The following is a 17,336-nucleotide window of genomic DNA, read 5'->3' on the forward strand; positions in this document are numbered from 1 at the left end:
TTTCTTTTTTTTGTGGGTCAATGGGGGGTGGCTAAGTGACTTGCCCAGGGTCACATAGCTACTACACATAAAGTGTCTGAGGCCGGATTTGAACTCAGGTACTCCTGAATTCAGGGCCAGTGCCTTATTTACTGCGCTACCTAGCTGCCCTTTATGACTAGTTCTTAAATATGTGGAGAATTTAAGAGTTTTTTTTTTCCTGTGAGGTTGGGAGGACAAAGATGATAAGCAAATTGCTGGCCCAAGAATGCTGCCCTTGGGTGTTGTGGGCTGGTAAACCTTTTTTAGAAAAGGGCAAAGGGCTTGAGGTTTCATTCAAGTAAATATTTATCTCTTCCTGATGAAGTGTGCCTTATGAAGAGAATTGAATTTAACCATGTGTGTTTTTTTTTCCCTTCCCCCACAGCTGCCTTGCCCTTGATTGTTCTAAACTTGGCCAAAATAAAGCCATATCAGAGAGGCTTTTTCTGTAGTGACAACACCATCAAGTATCCGTACCATGACAGTACCGTCCCATCCCCGCTTCTCTACGCAGTGGGGTTCACTCTGCCTATTTCTTCTGTAAGTAACTAACTATAGGTAGTGGTGGGGGTGATGTTGTTGTTGTTGTTGTGGTGGTGGTGGAGGTATGGAATTGGGATGGGGGTCTAAGTCTGTAGTTTTGACTTTGACCAAGTTTGCTGTAGTCGAGCAATTGATTGAGGAGAATACCTGCTTTTAAAACACCTGCACATTCATTCCTCTGCAGAAGAGGAAGTTCTAAATGCACAATTTAATCTGTCAGCAGAGAGCCCATTTATAGGATTTATAGAATGTTAGAGCTAGAAAGGTACCTTCAAGATTATCTCATCCAAAGTCCTTCTTTTAAAGATAAGGGAATGGAGGTCTTATGAATAAGAGATTTACCTAAGATAACACATCTAGTTAGTGGTAGAGCCAAGAGACTAGAATTATTTTTGAAACAGTTATATTAAAAAAACATACAAACTTCCTGCCCCCCCCCCCAACCAGCGTTGTGCTCAAACCAGATTAAAATATCACTGGAAAGTATTTAGCAAAACAAATAAAAATGCAATAGAAAATAGATAATATGTGGTTTTCTTTTTTTTTTTGGTTGTTTTTTGGGGTTTTTTTTTGGTGAGGCAGTTGGGGTTAAGTGACTTGCCCAGGGTCACACAGCTAGTAAGTGTCAAGCGTCTGAGGCTGGATTTGAAGTCAGGTCCTCCTGACTCCAGGGCTGGTGCTCTATCCACTGTGCCACCTAGCTACCCCAATATGTGGTTTTCTAAGCCTATCTGCTTCTGTTTACGTCTTGACACCTGCCCTAAAAACCTTTAAGGTTGTCTGGGATTGAGAAGAAAGTGCTTTTTATTTAAGAATGCACCTAACACCCCAGCCTTTTCAGTAAAGAGAATGTAAATAGACTCACTGTCCGGAAGGTCTCACATGTCTAGTTTTGCAGAATGGTTTGAACCTTTAATCATGTTAAGTACTGGAACTTGTCCTCCTTTTAATGAAGGATGCACCACCATCTTCTGCACTTACTCATTGGAGGTTGAACAAAGAGGCATTGTCCTCTCTCCCTTTTGTTGTTGCCTGTTCCAAGATTTAGAGCTGAGACTGAGATTAGAGTCCAACTGTCTCATTTTGCAGGTGAAGTAACTTGTCAAGTTTACATTACTTGTCCTAGTTTACAGCTAGGATTCAAGCTCACGTCTTCTTACTTCACATCCCCCCTCATCCCATGACACATGTCTGGTCAGTTCCCTGCCTGGCTCATGAGGGGCCTCAGTGTCAGGGTCTAGGTGTTCACTGACCTTTTCTTACCATTGACTTCCTCTTGCCATTTTACTCTTTCTTTGTATTGCAGTGGCTCAGTATTACATTCAAATGAATCTATGATCTCATTGATTGGATCATGCAGGGTCATCTATGCCAGCCCATTCTGTGTGACTCTTGTCCAGTGTACGAGAGGCCTAATATAGACATTAATTATGCTTTTAGTATAAGAACTGAAAGTAAATACCTGCCTGCTTTAATGGTGTAGTTCCAATTTGTTTCAGTGTGTGTTCTCATTCTTGTTTCTCTCTTTCTCTCTCATCTTTCTAAATAAGATCCCTCAGAAATTGATATGTTCCCTGAAATAGTCCCCAGTCTGTTACATATTTAAATTGTCTAAGATTTCATGATTATATTATCTACAGACTGTTATTTGAAGGTATCTCCATTTGATATTTTTTAGTTTAACCTCATAAGATTTATCTCTGTGATATGGCTCTTTTTTTTTTTTTTTTTGGTGAGGCAGTTGAGATTAAGTGACTTGCCCAGGGTTGCATGTAGTATTTTAATAACAAAAATATCTTTTTTTAAATTTTAGTGAGGCAGTTGGGGTTAAGTGACTTGCCCAGGGTCACACAGCTAGTAAGTGTTAAGTGTCTGAGGCTGAATTTGAACTCAGGTACTCCTGACTCCAGGGCCAGTACTCTATCCACTGCACCACCTAGGTGCCCCAACAAAAATATCTTAAGGCCAAGGTGGAAAGTATAAATATGGTAAAAGATAGAGACAAACTTAGTTTCCTGGGGGTGGTCATGGCATCATATTCATCTTTATATCCTCCATATTTGCCTTGTAAACTTGATAGACATTGGATAAATATCAACTGGTTTAATTTTAACTTTTATAGTTATTATATATGCATATATACACGTATTTTATCATCAGTTAAGATATCAGTTCTTTCCCCTTTTTTTATCTTCCAAAGCAAGGTCTCTGAATTTATTTTTCACCTCCTTCCTATGCTAAATATAAAATGACAAAATGAAAACCTTTGATACATGGTTAAGTTCATGAGTTCGAGAACTCGCTGCCTTTCCTCCGCCATCTTGGCTCTGCTCCAGAAGTTCCTCTTTGTGGATTTTTTAATGAAAAAAAAAGTCAGTATTAGCAGTGACTTCTTCAGCCCAACTTAAAAAATTTTTTGTACACTTAATAGTATTCTATTTTTTTCTAGTTACATGTAAAGATGGTTTTCAATATTCATTTTTATAAGATTTTGAGTTCTACTTTTTTCTCTCTTCCTTACCTCCTCCTTCCCCAAGATGGCAAGCAATCTGATATAGGTTATGTATGTACAATCACATTAAACATATTTCCTCATTAGTCATGTTGTGAAAGGAGAATAAGAACAAAAGGGAAAAACCTTGTACCATTGTATTGCTGAGAAGAGTTAAATCTATCACAGTTGATCATCATACAGTGTACAATGTTCTCCTGGTTCTGCTCATCTTACTCAGCATCAGTTCATGTAAGTCCTTCCAGGTTTTTTTGAAATCTGCCTGTTCATCATTTCTTACAGCACAATAGTATATTACATTCATATACAACAACTTGTTCAGGCATTCCCCAATTGATGGGCATTCCCTACATTTTCAATTCTTTTCCACCAATGACTTGCATTCTTATAAATTTGATTCAGTTCTCTCTATATTTTAGAAATAAGCAGTGGATAGAGCACCGGCCCTGGAGTCAGGAGGACCTGAGTTCAGATTTGACCTCAGACACTTAACACTTACTAGCTGTGTGACCACGGGCAAGTCACTGAACCCCAATTGCCTCACCAAAAAAAAAAAATGCTAAGAGAAAAAATTGTGAGCCCTGGAGCTGGAAATTGTATAGAAGCTATCATTTAGACATTGGTCTACCTAGAAATAATTGTGAATACATTTGGAGTATGATAATGCTTACAAAAATACATCATTATTGATTTCTTGCTACATTAATACCTTTATGCATACTTAGGTACTTAGGCCTAATTCTGTCCTGTTCTTTCACAATTTTTGTGTAATCAATCTTTCTTTAGAAAAAGGTCAGTCATGAGTGAATACCATATAGGCATTAAAAATACACCACTTACAAACTAATATGAAAAATTTGTTAAGCATACCAAGGAAGAAGGAAAGTGGGTGTGTAAAGTTTTTGTTTTTTTAACAGATATTAACAGAAGTATTCTGCATATTGTTTTATAAGTGTCATCTATCAGTTTCTTCTTCCTATACTAGAGAGGAACACCTCTCTAAACTAATGGTTGTAATAGGAAGTAGTTAAGAATGTGATGATAGAAAATGACTTTTTGTAGCTCCCCCCAGCCCTGCTTTTCATTGGTTTTACTCCCTCTCACTCTCCCCATCATGTGAAAAAGAAAAATTTGAAATAGAATGAAAGGGGCAGCTAGGTGGCGCAGTGGATAGAGCACCAGCCCTGGAGTCAGGAGTACCTGAGTTCAAATCTGGCCTCTTAACACTTACTAGCTGTGTGACCCTGGGCAAGTCACTTAGCCCCAATTGCCTCACTAAAAAAAAAGAAAAAGAAAAATAGAATGAAAGCCCATCTATAGTAGAAAGAACATTGGAGGAGACACAGGACCTGAGTTTGAATCCCAACTGTGTCACTTAATATTTTTGTTTAACCTCAAGCAAATGCTATCTGGGCTTCAGTTCCCTCTTTAAAATGAGAGAATTGGAATAGAGACCAATTTTATATATCTTACTTCATGAAGTACAATAAATTTTGAAATTCACTACTATAAAAATTTAGCTTGACTTTTTAAAAAATTGTTTTTTTATTGACTTAAAAGAATATTTAAAGATTTGATCTTTATCTTAAAATGGATAAAGCTATTTTCTTCTCTTTTCCATTGGTAGAAATAGCACAGTGATCAAACATTAATTCTTGTCAGAAAGTATCTTTACCCTATATAGGTGTCATAAAAGCAAGTGTTAGAGTAGAGTACCTTTTGAAATTAAATTTTCAAGATTGATTTGTTATAATTAACAATATATATATCTTATATTATATATATATATATATATATCTTATATTAGAACTGAATTGTGATGGTTTAAATATTTTTGACATTTAAAAGCAGATTTTCATGGAAGGAAAAGTCCTGCAGTGAAGAAATATATTGCTGATAATCAAACTTGTAACAGTTTCACATGAGCTGTTTTCACCAAATTCTGCTGTGGTTTTCCTTTTTGCTATGGTTTTTTTCAACTGACTCATTGGGAAAACATCTGCTCATGAAATTAACTGCTTAAAAAGAGTCTTTAGTGTTAAACAAGTTATTAGTATTAGGGCATGTTATAGAATGCCTCTGATGAGGTTAACTAGTTACACCCTATGGCAAATGGGGCGTGCCTTGCCAGAAATAAGATGACTTGGTTGTCTCATTTGCTAAATTCTGCCTCAGTAAATTAGTGGCCTTTATTTGCCATTTCTTCTATAGCTTTACCTTGATAATACTGCAGGGTTTGAAGTATTACTTTTTTGGGTGCTCTTTGAATAAAAGTATATCAGGCATGCATTCGGACAGGAAAAAAAAGGGCATTTCACATTTATTAGTACTTTGTTGTTTGTAAAATTCTTTCCTCATACAACTTCAGTATTTTAAGTAGTTAGTGTTCCCATATTATATCCGAGAAAACAAGCTAAAAGGATATGTTATCTTTCTTTGGTCACGCTAGTGTCACTGTTGGGATTCCTTCTGACTCCCAAGACCAATACTGTTTTCCTATTATACCATATTGTCTTTCATCCAGTAACTAACTGGATCCTGCAGTGACAATATGAATAAGATTTTGGGGAGCCTAATAAGATTGGCATGTTAGCATTTTCTCTGCAAAAAAAATACCTACTCTCACAGAACTTTTGAGACAGTTTCCTGAATACTTTGGTTCTGTGACATTCTTTCTTTGTTGTGGACAAATGGTCAATTTGGTCACTGTGCCCCTATTTTGACTTTTTTTTGGCCGGGGCAGGGTTATTAGGGCTAAGTGACTTGCCCAGGGTTACACAGCTAGCCAGGTGTCAAGTGTCTGAGGCCAAATTTGAACTCAGTTCCTCCTGAATTCAGGGCAGTAGCTGCCCCCTAGTTTGACTTTAAGTATTTTATATTGTCAATTGACAAAAGTGAAAATGAGGTGGGGGAGGGTATCTTTCCTCTTCTAGTGGTATTTTGAAAATGAGCAGAGGAGGCTTGTATGTATTGAAGAACCTGGGTGATCTTTCCCCCAGTGTTGCTCTTCTTGAAGGTTGTTTGCTACAAAAAACATGTTTTGATTTGTCTTTTTTTATAAAATCACTGAAAATTGCTACAAAATGAGTATTTACTTGGGCAAGTAAATATCAGCATAATTAACTCCATGGAATGGTATTACTTGACTAAGTGGAGCAAGCATATAATTGCTCAATCTTATATTTATTTTGATTGTCATTTTGTCTTCCCAGAGAAAAAGAGGCAGAATTATGGGGGAGGGGGTGAGAGGGCTTAATCAAAATCAGAAAAATTGTCTTTTTAAAGTTTCAAATTATTTGTTAAAACATATATATTTTTTTAATATATTTTGTTTTGCAGGGCAGTGAGGGTTAAGTGACTTGCCCAGGGTCACACAGCTAGTAAGTGTTGTTTCTGAGGTCAGATTTGAACTCAGGTCCTCCAGGGCCGGTGCTTATCCACTGTGCCACCTAGCTGCCCCCAAATGTAAATGCTTTTTAAAAAATGTTATTTTCTTTTGGTGAGTCATGTTTATTGTAGCCATTTATAAGTAGAAAAAAGGGTAACTTGATTCTCATAGGACAAGTCATTATTCAGTTCTATGATTAGCAAAATTTTTATGTGGGTGTCCCTGGACACTGGTGTTCCTATAAAGGAACATTACTATCAATTCTTTTTTTTGTAGGCAATGGGGGTTAAGTGACTTGCCCAGGGTCACACAGCTAGTAAGTGTCAAGTGTCTGAGGCCTGATTTGAATTCAGGTCCTCCTGAATCCAGGGCCAGTGCTTTAACCCCTGTGCCATCTAGTTGCCCTGATTACTATCAATTTAAAAAAATAATAATTAAGTTTTCCTGGTTGCCTAGATGAGAAAATTTAAGGATTAATTTACAAGTAATTTTTAATGGAAAAGATTTCTAAGACTTAGGACTGGGCCTTTAGAAGTTTTAAAAACTTTTCTGTTTTAAAATATTGTGCTTGTTTTGGTGTTAAGCTGCATTTTAACAAGGAACTTGAAATGAGAATGGGGAAAAAAATATTTACCGCCCCCCCCCCTTATGAAATTCACTTTTAAAAAGTGTTCATAAAGATACCATCTTAGAACTGCTCCAGGGCTGACTAAACCATTTTTGTAAGTGGTATAAAACTAGAAATTCAAACTCCTGAGCTCCCCCTCCCCCCATAACAGAACAAAACCAAACAGGGATTAAGTGAGGCAGAGACATGGGAGAGGTGGTAGTCCTTAGGTATTCCTCAATAATTACAGTCTCACACACAGTCCAATTAGAATTAAAGTGGTCTTTTATTTGGCAGTAGGAAAGTGACCAAATGGGAAGTCAAAGACTTCACCCCTAGGGGAGGAGGGCTTAAAAACATTCTCCTCCTGGAACAGAGGGAAGGCAAAAGCTTTTATAGAGGATAGATGGGGTGTCCACTTGAAAACTGGAAAGTTCCCTTTTGGGCTGGGGTGGGGAAAGCTTGGATGCTTGTCATATTCCTGAGAGTCAAGGGGGATTGTTTTGAAATGATGGTCCTGACCCTTGGGGTTACCTCTGATTTTTTTGGTCAGATAGTAGCCATGCCTAATTGACTTTCCTGCTATAGAATTTTATCTCCTCTTCTTAGGTATGTCTGTTTTGGTATCTAGTTGGTCAATCCAAATTTTAATCGTCCCTTGATTCCTTGATTTGTCTGTCCTGTTATCTGGTCATATTTGGTTTTGCTTCTCACAGTAGAAACTTCTGATTTATCCTAAGCCCCATGTCAGGCAGGCACCTCAAAGTCTTCTACTGTCCAGTGAGTTTTGACTACTACCTTATTCAGTAATTGGGAGTGTGTGAGGTCAAAATAGCCTACTGGGAGGGGCAGCATGTGAAGCTCCTCAGCTGTCCCTTGGAGCCACAAATAGCTTCTCTCACTTGCCAATTTATAGGAAAAAAATCACTTAATGTTCTATTGTAGCAAAATCCCTCAGGCCTGCCCTTTTCTATCGTCTGCCCCTGTGTCTCACTCTTGTTGCTATTTTTTTTCTTCTAAAATTCTCCCTGCAAATACATTAAATGGCATTATATTCAAACCTTTGTTTGAAGGTACAGAAACTGAGGAAGTGAAGAGCTGTGGGTTTGAAAGGAACATATCTATGGTATATTTTTCACTGACTTGAGAAAGAAGCTGATTAAGGGCAAGATTCTGTATTAGAAGACATGTTTTGATTATTGTTTTGGGGATAGAAATTTGCCTTTTGATTTCTTATCTGTTCCTCAACAAAGACAAGTCAGCACAAAGCACAAATATTGTTTAGGTCGATGTCAACAATCTCTCAAATGACCGACCCTTTATCTTTAGGGATAGGGGAATGTTATTAGGGCAGAGTGTAGAAGCTCCTTATATATATATGTTTGATAGACTGAGTTATTGGAATCTTCCTGTCAATTACTTTTGATCAGATTGCTTTCCTAGATAATATCCTTGTTGGGACTTTTGTTTGTAGAGGAGATAATTTTGGAACACAGCATACTTTAAGAGGACTGTAGAGTTCATGGATGACTGGGTATCATGAAGATAAGGAGACTAGAGAGGAGGAAGAGGTATCAATAGCGAGGTGCCAGAGACCAGCTTTGCCTATTATTGTAATTTTAGCCTTAGTGACTGCCACTTCCATCACTGTAAATATGTGTTCTATCTGTATTTCCAGTACTTGTTTTGGAGCTTTGCACACCTGGTAAATAAGGGGATGGATGGTCTTAGGTGCATATGTCATGGTGGTGGTGGTAAAAGTCTTACTTTTTGGCTCTGAACTTGCTTCCTGTTAGAGGTTGGGGGAGTTGGGGGAGTAGTGTTAAGAGCATTGGAAGACCTGGGGTTCTTATTATACCTTTGGTACTTCCTAGCTAGTTGTTTTATACTTTGTGATCTTGGGCAGGCAAAAAGGACTGGGATCCTTTCCTGTTTTAAAAAAAAAAAATACCAAAGGACCCTCAGATGGTCTGGGGTGGTGGGGCCAAAGTAGTTGAATGATTGCTGGGTCTGATCAGCTCAGCTACTAACCTTTTACATATATGCCTAATTGTTGCTTTCTAGATAATGAGAACAAAAGGTATGAAACTTGTTTTCTTAGCTTTCTATTACACGTGACAGCAGAATGCAAAATGGATGCTCTCAAAGACTCATCATTCTGGGAATGGTTCGGTCCCTGTATAGTACTCACCTTTGGGTATTCTAGCTTGAACAAAGGCTACAACTTCCCAAAGTATTCAGTAATTTTTTTCCCCATACATGTATCTCTTCTGTACTTTCTTAAACCTTTTATCATGTTCATTTCAAGCTTTGAATTTGGAATCCTAGATTGTCTGCAAATTTGTTTTCTTTCCTTACATGCTTAATGTTAATCTTCTGAGGGCTTATGTAATTATGTTTATTTTCTGGATCATTATTACTGAATTCTTTTTGTCCCAAGCCATGGATCCGTATTTATAAAAAGTAGCTTTTCCCGTGTCACTGACACCATGGATCTTTCAGTTTCAGACTCAGTTTTGGAAAAATACGGGTAACATAAATAATATTTAAAGGTTGTCAGTAAAAATATTAGAAGCCATTATGTGTCTTTGTCCTCTCCAACTTCTTCATCCTTTATCTTGATTGACTTCCCTAAGGTATAACTCATAGTGGGATTTGTGGCTACTTATAAACAATACCTAATGTGGTTATAAGAGCTTATATAGAAATTATATTATATTATATATAAAGATTATATATTGATTTCAGTTCTTAAATGTATTAAGCTCCTACTAGGTGCTTAAAGGAAGGTAGAAAACTGTCCATGCTGTCATGAATCTTACAATTAAATGGGGAAGACATGCAGGAGGTAGAGTGTTCCACTGGGGGAGGAGGAAGCCAATGAAAATGCCTTAATTCTGGATATGGAGCGCGATGAAAAACAAGGTGAGAGATACAGAGAAGGTGAAATTGACAGGCCTTAGCAACAAATTGGACGTGGTGGAGAGAGTAGTTAAGGAGTGGAAGATGACACCATGAAGCTAGATGACTTAGTGGAAGGTTGGTGCCCTACCATGATAGGGAATTTAGGAAGAGGGGAGGGGCAGGGAAATGAGTTCTGTTGTGCATGTCTAATGGGCGTTGGAAATAGGAATCTGTAGATCAGGAGTTTAAAGGCTGAACAAATAGATCTGAGAAACATCAACCTAGAGATAATTGAATCCATGGGGCCTGATAAGATCACAAAGTGAAATTGTATTGAGAGAGAAGATAATTTGGCCCAGAATGGGGCTTTCCTTGGGGGGATACCCACAGTTAGTAGGTATGACCTGGATGAAGACTCAGCAAAGGAGACTGAGGAAGATCAGTTGGACAGATGGGTGGAGAACCAGGAGACAAGAGAGAAGAGAGAATCAAGAAGAGTATGGTCAGCAGTGTCAAGCTTTCAAAGAAGGATGAGGACTGAGAAGACCCATTAGATTGGCATTTGAGAAATCATTGGTAACCTTGGGCAGAACACTTTTAATTGAATGATAAAATCAGAAGCTAGATCACAGTTAAGGACAGTGTGAAAGGAGAGGAAATGGAGGCCCCCACTTGGTGGGAGAGACCTGAATAAGCAAGAATAAGCATCTCTTTTTCTCCTCCAAAGCATTAGGGAAAGACTTGTTATATGGATCATAAAATGGTTACAATTTTTACATTGGTTTTGGTAGTTCAACTATGGCTGTTACAGTTGACACGATGATCAACTGTGAAAGACTTATTAGCAGCTACTCAGAGCAATACAGTGAAGACAGTTCCAAATGATTTATTTATTTGTTTGTTTGCTTGTCTATATCTATCTGTCTGTCTATCTATCGCGGGGCAATGAGGGTTACGTAACTTGCCCAGGGTCACACAGCTAATCAATTGTCTGAGGCTGGATTTGAACTCAGGTCCTCCTGAATCCAGGGCCAGTGATTTATCCACTGTGTCACTTAGCTACCCCCCGAAATGATTTATGAGGCTGGATTTGAACTCAGGTCCTCCTGAATCCAGGGCCAGTGATTTATCCACTGTGTCACTTAGCTACCCCCCGAAATGATTTATGATGAAAAATACTATCTGCCTCCATAGAGGGTATTTATGAACTCTAAGTATAATTTTAAATTTTTTTTATTATTATTTTCCTTGCCTTTTTGCAACATTTTTTATGTGTATATGTATGTAAATATGTTTTGTGTGATTTCACATGTATAGTAGCTATCATTACTTTTTTCAGTGGGGGGGAAGGAGAAAATTTGGAAATTATTAAATAATAATTTAAGAAAAAGGGATGTAGTGTTAGAAAACACAGAACTCAAAGCCAAGTAACTGAGTTTTTAAGTTCTTGTTCTTTTACTTAACTAGTTGTGTGACATTAGTTGTCACTTAGCCTCTTTGGACCTTAGTTTCTTCAACTTTAAATGAGGGTTTGAGCTGAATTATTTCTAAGGTCTCTCGCCTCAAAACCTCGTTATTTGATTCAAGACAATAAATACTAGCATGATACTTACCAAACCAGTTAAACAGTGCCCAGGAAACAAAAAAGTTATACGTGATAAGGGAAATCCTTTAAAAAAAATTCCCCCTTCCTTATAAAATAAGAATTGATCTTGGCCATCCCATGCAGAAATAGGGCATGACCCAGTTTTGGAGATAAAAAAAACTTAATATTGTTAAAGAATTGTTATTCCTATATGTATATTTTAGGGTGTGTGTGTATGTGTATACAATAAATTATATATATTATGATATATAATATTTATGTATATTATATAGTATAGTATATATTATATATCCAAAAGGATCTTTGTTGGATTTCTATTACTGAGGGATTAAATGGACAGTACTTCTGTAATCACCATTCAGCTGCATTCTCATGGATTTTAGTAGACAAGATTTTACAAAAACACTTTCACCCTTAGTCCCCATTAGGCCTTTGAATGTGAACATAAACAGAATGAAAGTCCAGTTCAAGTGTGTCTAAGTAGTGGCCTTGGCAGTATAATCATCTTTTGTATAGACTGCAAGATACTTTGTATCTTTTATTTGGATTTAGTTTTGCAAAGAGAAATCCTGTTAAAATTCCAGTCAATTGCTATTTGTTTCTTCCATTCAGCTGACCTTGTTGGAATTTGTTATACCCTAATAACAAACATGATATTAGGGAATGTTTTTGGAAAACCTCTTAAAACTCAGTCCTAAAACTTAACTGCAAATATTGTACAGTATATTTCTAACATTCGATGTTTCTCACATAGTGACCACTGATATCATATTGCTTTTGCTGTCTAACAGAATTAAAGTATGCATTTTATCATACTGATTTTTTTAAAAGAGTCCTTTCATTTCTCTGTTAGGTTGGTATTCCTATCTTCAATTGGTTTTGCCTTATTTAAATGAAGATCTTTCCTGAAAATTTCAGTTTGGGTCTCCCCTATAGGATCTCCCATAGTTTTTTTTTTTTTTTAAAGTGAGGCAATTGGGGTTAAGTGACTTGCCCAGGGTCACACAGCTAGTAAGTGTTAAGTATCTGAGGCCAGATTTGAACTCAGGTCCTCCTGACTCCAGGGCCAGTGCTCTATCCACTGCACCATCTAGCTGCCCTTCTCCCATAGCTTTTAAAGAAATGTGGTTACTTTTTAGACTTTCCAGGTTAATTTTATTCTCTTTTTAAAAAAAAAAACCACCTTGTTCTAAAGAGATCAAAAAAACTAGTTTGGGAGAGGCCAGTTTTTGTAGGGAAGTTCATTGTAAGGAGTTTGGTGCCCTCTTTAGAAGGCATAATCCTCATTGCATCTGGGATGAGATCCTCATTCATTCCATTCAGCAAACATATTCATTGTCTACTTATTAATTAATTAAAATTAAATTTTTTTTTGCAGGGCAATGAAGGTTAAGTGACTTGCCCAGGGTCACACAGCTAGTGTCAAGTATCTGAAGCTGGATTTGAACTCAGGTCCTTCTGAATCCAGGGCCGGTGCTTTATCCACTGCACCACCTAGCTGCCCTCGCCTACTTATTAATTTAACAAAAATATATTAAAACTGCCTACCATCTGCAAGACACTGTGTTAGGACCTAGGGATAGATATAAAGGCATAATGAAAAACAGTGATTTGAGGAAGGAGAAAGCATTTATTTCAGAGCATTTTGTAGAAGAAAGAACAAGATCTCAAGTATGCATCATTTGGGGATGGAATATTTCATGCTTAGGTGTCTGGATTTATATGTACTTTTCTTGGTGCTTAAGAATGACACAAGTGGTGTCATTCCAATTAAACTTTTTCTACTTGAGACTCCTTTTCACCTGAGAAATTCGTATATGATCCCAAGTATATACATATATAAATAGGTATACATAACCTTTTACTGTTGCCAGATTTTTGCCACACCCACATTCAATTATGTGACCCTGCATGGGGTCTGGACCCACAGTTTTAAGAAACACAACTCTGTCACATCTGTCACAGGGTATTTGTGGTGGTTCTTAGGTATTCCTCAATAAAGAATTAAAGTCTCACATACAGTCCAATTAGAATCAAAGTGGTCTTTTATTTGGCAGTAGGAAAGTGACCAAATGGGAAGTCAAAGACTTCACCCCTAGGGGAAGAGGACTTAAAAACATTTTCCTCCTGGAACAGCTTTTATAGAGGATAGATGGGGTGTCCACTTGAAAACTGGAAAGTTCCCTTTTGGGCTGGGGTGGGGAAAGCTTGGATGCTTGTCATATTCCTGAGAGTCAAGGGGGATTGTTTTGAAATGATGGCCCTGACCTTTGGGGTTACCTCTGATTTTTTTGGTCAGATAGTAGCCATGCTTAATTGACTTTCCTGCTATAGAATTTTATCTCCTCTTCTTAGGTATGTCTGTCCTGGTATCTAGTTGGTCAATCTAAATTTTAATGGTTCCTTGTGTTTTTTGGTTTTAAAGCATTTAACATTGATTGTATCAATCTAAATTTTAATGGTCCCTTGATTCCTCGATATGTCTGTCCTGTTATCTGGTCATCTTTGGTTTTGCTAATCACAGGAGAACCTTCCTCTGAATTATTCTAATCCCCATGTCATATCTGAGAGATTGTCTATGAAAGTTTTATTTCCCAATTTTCTGCATTCCTTCTATTGTTGACTACATAGGTTTTATTTATACAAGAAAATTTTAATTTGTCTGATACTGCTGAATCTATTTCCTTTACATCTTTTTTCCCTGGTTTCTTTGAAGTTTTTTTGTTCTTCCCAATGAGTTTTGTTTGTTATTATTTTTTTTAACTCAGTAAAATAAGTTTTTAGTAATTTAAGTGTTTTATTTATATAAAAATAGTTTTATGTTTATGTTCATATAGTTCCTGTATCTGTTTTGGCAGGTGTACGCTCAGGTATTTTATACTGTCTGGGTTTTTTATATGGTCTAAAACAGGGCTTCTTAAACTTTTTCCACTTGGAACCCCTTTTTGCCCTCAAATAGATGTCCCTCAGGGCTCTGACTTGGGCCTTTCTTCTCTTCTGCCTCTACACTACTTGACTTGGTGATCTCATTAGCTCCGGTACCATAGCTATGTTGATTATTCTCAGATCTGCCTATTTCATTCCAAACTCTCTACTGACCCCCAGTCTCACATCTCAACCTGCCTTTCAAACATTGGATGTCCAGTATACACCCTAAATTCAATATGTCTAAAAGGGAACTTATTTATTTTTGTTTTATTTTGTTTTTAGCAGTTATTTTCTCATTTTAGCAGTTACTTGTTTCAGGGCTCAACCTTGGGCTTTCTTCTTCACTCCTAAGCCATGGATAGGGGCCCCCCCAGCCACATTATTCTGAAGATGTTCTTGGCCCCTGTGGTTTCTCTGGTGGTTGCTGTTCTCTCTGCCCTGGAAGGGAAACCTGGGACTCTGTTCTCCTGCAAGTGCCCACAGCCAATAGGGTCCCTGCCCCTCACTATAGTACTCTCCAGACAGATGTATGCTACATCCTTCTCCCCACAGTCACAACCCAGGACTGTCTGGTCAGCCCAGCTAAACTTGGCATCCCTTAGACAGTAGAAAGTCTCTTAATCTTCTCCTACTCAGCCATCAGACCCCTCACATTGTCTGTGAGATGGAAGTTTCTAAAGGTGAGGCTGCCTCTCAACCTGGTTGCCTCCAGTTTTGCTTTTCCTTGATTCTCCAGACTCAGTCTGGAGGTGTTTGTACTTTACTCAGGCCAAACCTCCAGCCCTGTAGTTCTGGTCTTTCTTGGGGTTCTTCTCAAATTGTATTAGGAGGACATCTGCTGCCCTGAGGCAATGTTCTGGGTTTTGTTTTGTTTTTTTGTGGAAGAAATTTGGAGAGCCAAAAGTTTTCTGTCATCATCTTCCCAGAATCCTCCCATCCTGACTAGTGTCTTAGTAGTGATCCTGGGCAAGTCATTGGGGATTCCCTCATGCAGCGGTAGGGTGTCCAAGCCAGAAGAGGAGAACAGAGAAGAAGAGGGCTTTGGAAGGAAAGGTGAGGAAGTTCTTTGCTGGCTGTTTTGATATTGGGTCTGCTTTAGGTGATGAGATCATTCTAAGATTTATTTGAAGCAGAACTGAAATTTTTATCAGGGGCATTCTGGTAAAAAGAAGTTTAATTAGCAGTAACTTTATCAGAATATAATTATACCTGGATCCCATTAAAAAATAAAGTGAAGAGTAACAATAGCTCAAACTTACATAGTGTTTTTTGGTTTTAAAGCATTTAACATTGATTGATACAACTGTCTTGTGAGTTAGGTAGTCTTAGTATTTATTTATTTTTTATTTTACAAATGAGGAGACTGAAGCTTTTAAAGGTTTGTGATTTTCTGAAAGTTCCAAAGTAATTCAATTCAGTAAACCTTAATTTCCTCTGTGTGCTAAGCTCTGCATGCTAGGTTTTTCATGCACAGCCCTCCTTCACTTAAATCCAATTCATTGCAAGTCATGACATCATCTCCTGATTGTCATGGGCCTCTTTGAGAATGAAGGACAAATAACAATTTCAAGTTCTTTCTCTGGATGTGGATAATATTTTTCATCATAAGTCTTTCAAAATTATCTTGGATCGGGGCAGCTAGGTGGCACAGTAGATAGAGCACCGGCCCTGGAGTCAGGAGTACCTGAGTTCAAATCCGGCCTCAGACACTTAACACTTACTAGCTGTGTGACCCTGGGCAAGTCACTTAACCACAATTGCCTCACTAAAAAAAAAATTATCTTGGATCTTTGTATTGCTGGGAATATAGTTGATCAGTATTGCTGTTACTATGTACAATGTTCTCTTGGTTCTGTTCATTTCACTTTGCATCAGTACATGTAAGTCTTTTCAGGTTTTTTTGAAATCATACTCCTTTTCCTTTCTTATTACACAATAGTGTTCCATCACACTCATATAACCACAACTTGTTCAACTGTTTCCCAGTTGATTGACAGTTTCAACAGATATTCATTTAACTCCTTCCTCTATTCAGCAGAAAGCTAAGTTAGGGGAATGGAAGGAGTTGAGGTATCCTTTATGCATTATAGGGATGAAAGAAAGATTGAATAAATTAGCAAAGATGCATACAGTTTTATTATTTCAGAGTGACCTGTTAACTGTTTAATCTTTGAAAGGATTGGTAGAATATAAGTTTCCTGGAGAGGGAATTTCTTTTCATTTTTTGTGTTTTTACCCCTAGTGCCTAGTATACAATGCCATCCAAATATTAGTCACTTGCATATTTAAATCCAATTAAAATACATAGGTCCTAACTTTTCCTAATTTTGGTATCTGTTCATTGGCTTTGTTTATTATACTTCATCTTTTGTTTGTTCTGGGTGCCCCCATGATTTTAGGTGGTCTGTCTTTTTCAGTGAAAAGGAACTGATTTTGATTACTTCCTGTTTTGCTTCAAAGCATGAAATGAAATGTGTCTTACAACAACAACAAAAAACGTTTACGACTTTATTTTACTGTCAAAAAATAAGGACAGAAATAAGCAGAGCAATTGGCACATTTTTTGCACTCTCGCCTTGTGGCTTCAAAAAAAATTCTTTGTAGTGGAATGTATTTGGATTATAATCTGATTATTGAAATATATAAATAAAAGTAAACTTTAAAAACTAATTATGAATGTAGTTTGGCTAGCCTCCAAACAATTAGCTCTTCTTGTTATTGTTGTTGTTCCATTCGTGGAGAGGACCATGACATTAGGAGGTGATATCATGACTTGCAGTGAATTGGATTTAAGTGAGGGAGGGCTGTGCACCAGTCTCACTCTCCT

At 37.4% G+C, this 17,336-nt stretch overlaps 1 protein-coding gene across 3 annotated transcripts in view; it reads left to right on the forward strand.

Moving 5' to 3' along the window:
* PLPP1 (phospholipid phosphatase 1) overlaps window positions 1–17,336 on the forward strand; it is a 121,552-nt gene that overhangs the window by 40,435 nt on the left and 63,781 nt on the right. The window contains exon 2 of one of the 3 annotated variants that reach the window (XM_043976884.1): window positions 407–561. The exons of the other annotated variants lie outside the window; for them this stretch is intronic. Within the exon in view, the coding sequence (XP_043832819.1) occupies window positions 407–561 (155 nt within the window). The remainder of the gene's footprint in view (window positions 1–406; window positions 562–17,336) is intronic. 3 annotated transcript variants of the gene reach the window in all.

Source organism: Dromiciops gliroides, chromosome 1 (assembly GCF_019393635.1).
Source record: "Dromiciops gliroides isolate mDroGli1 chromosome 1, mDroGli1.pri, whole genome shotgun sequence".
NCBI classification, from domain to species: domain Eukaryota; kingdom Metazoa; phylum Chordata; class Mammalia; order Microbiotheria; family Microbiotheriidae; genus Dromiciops; species Dromiciops gliroides.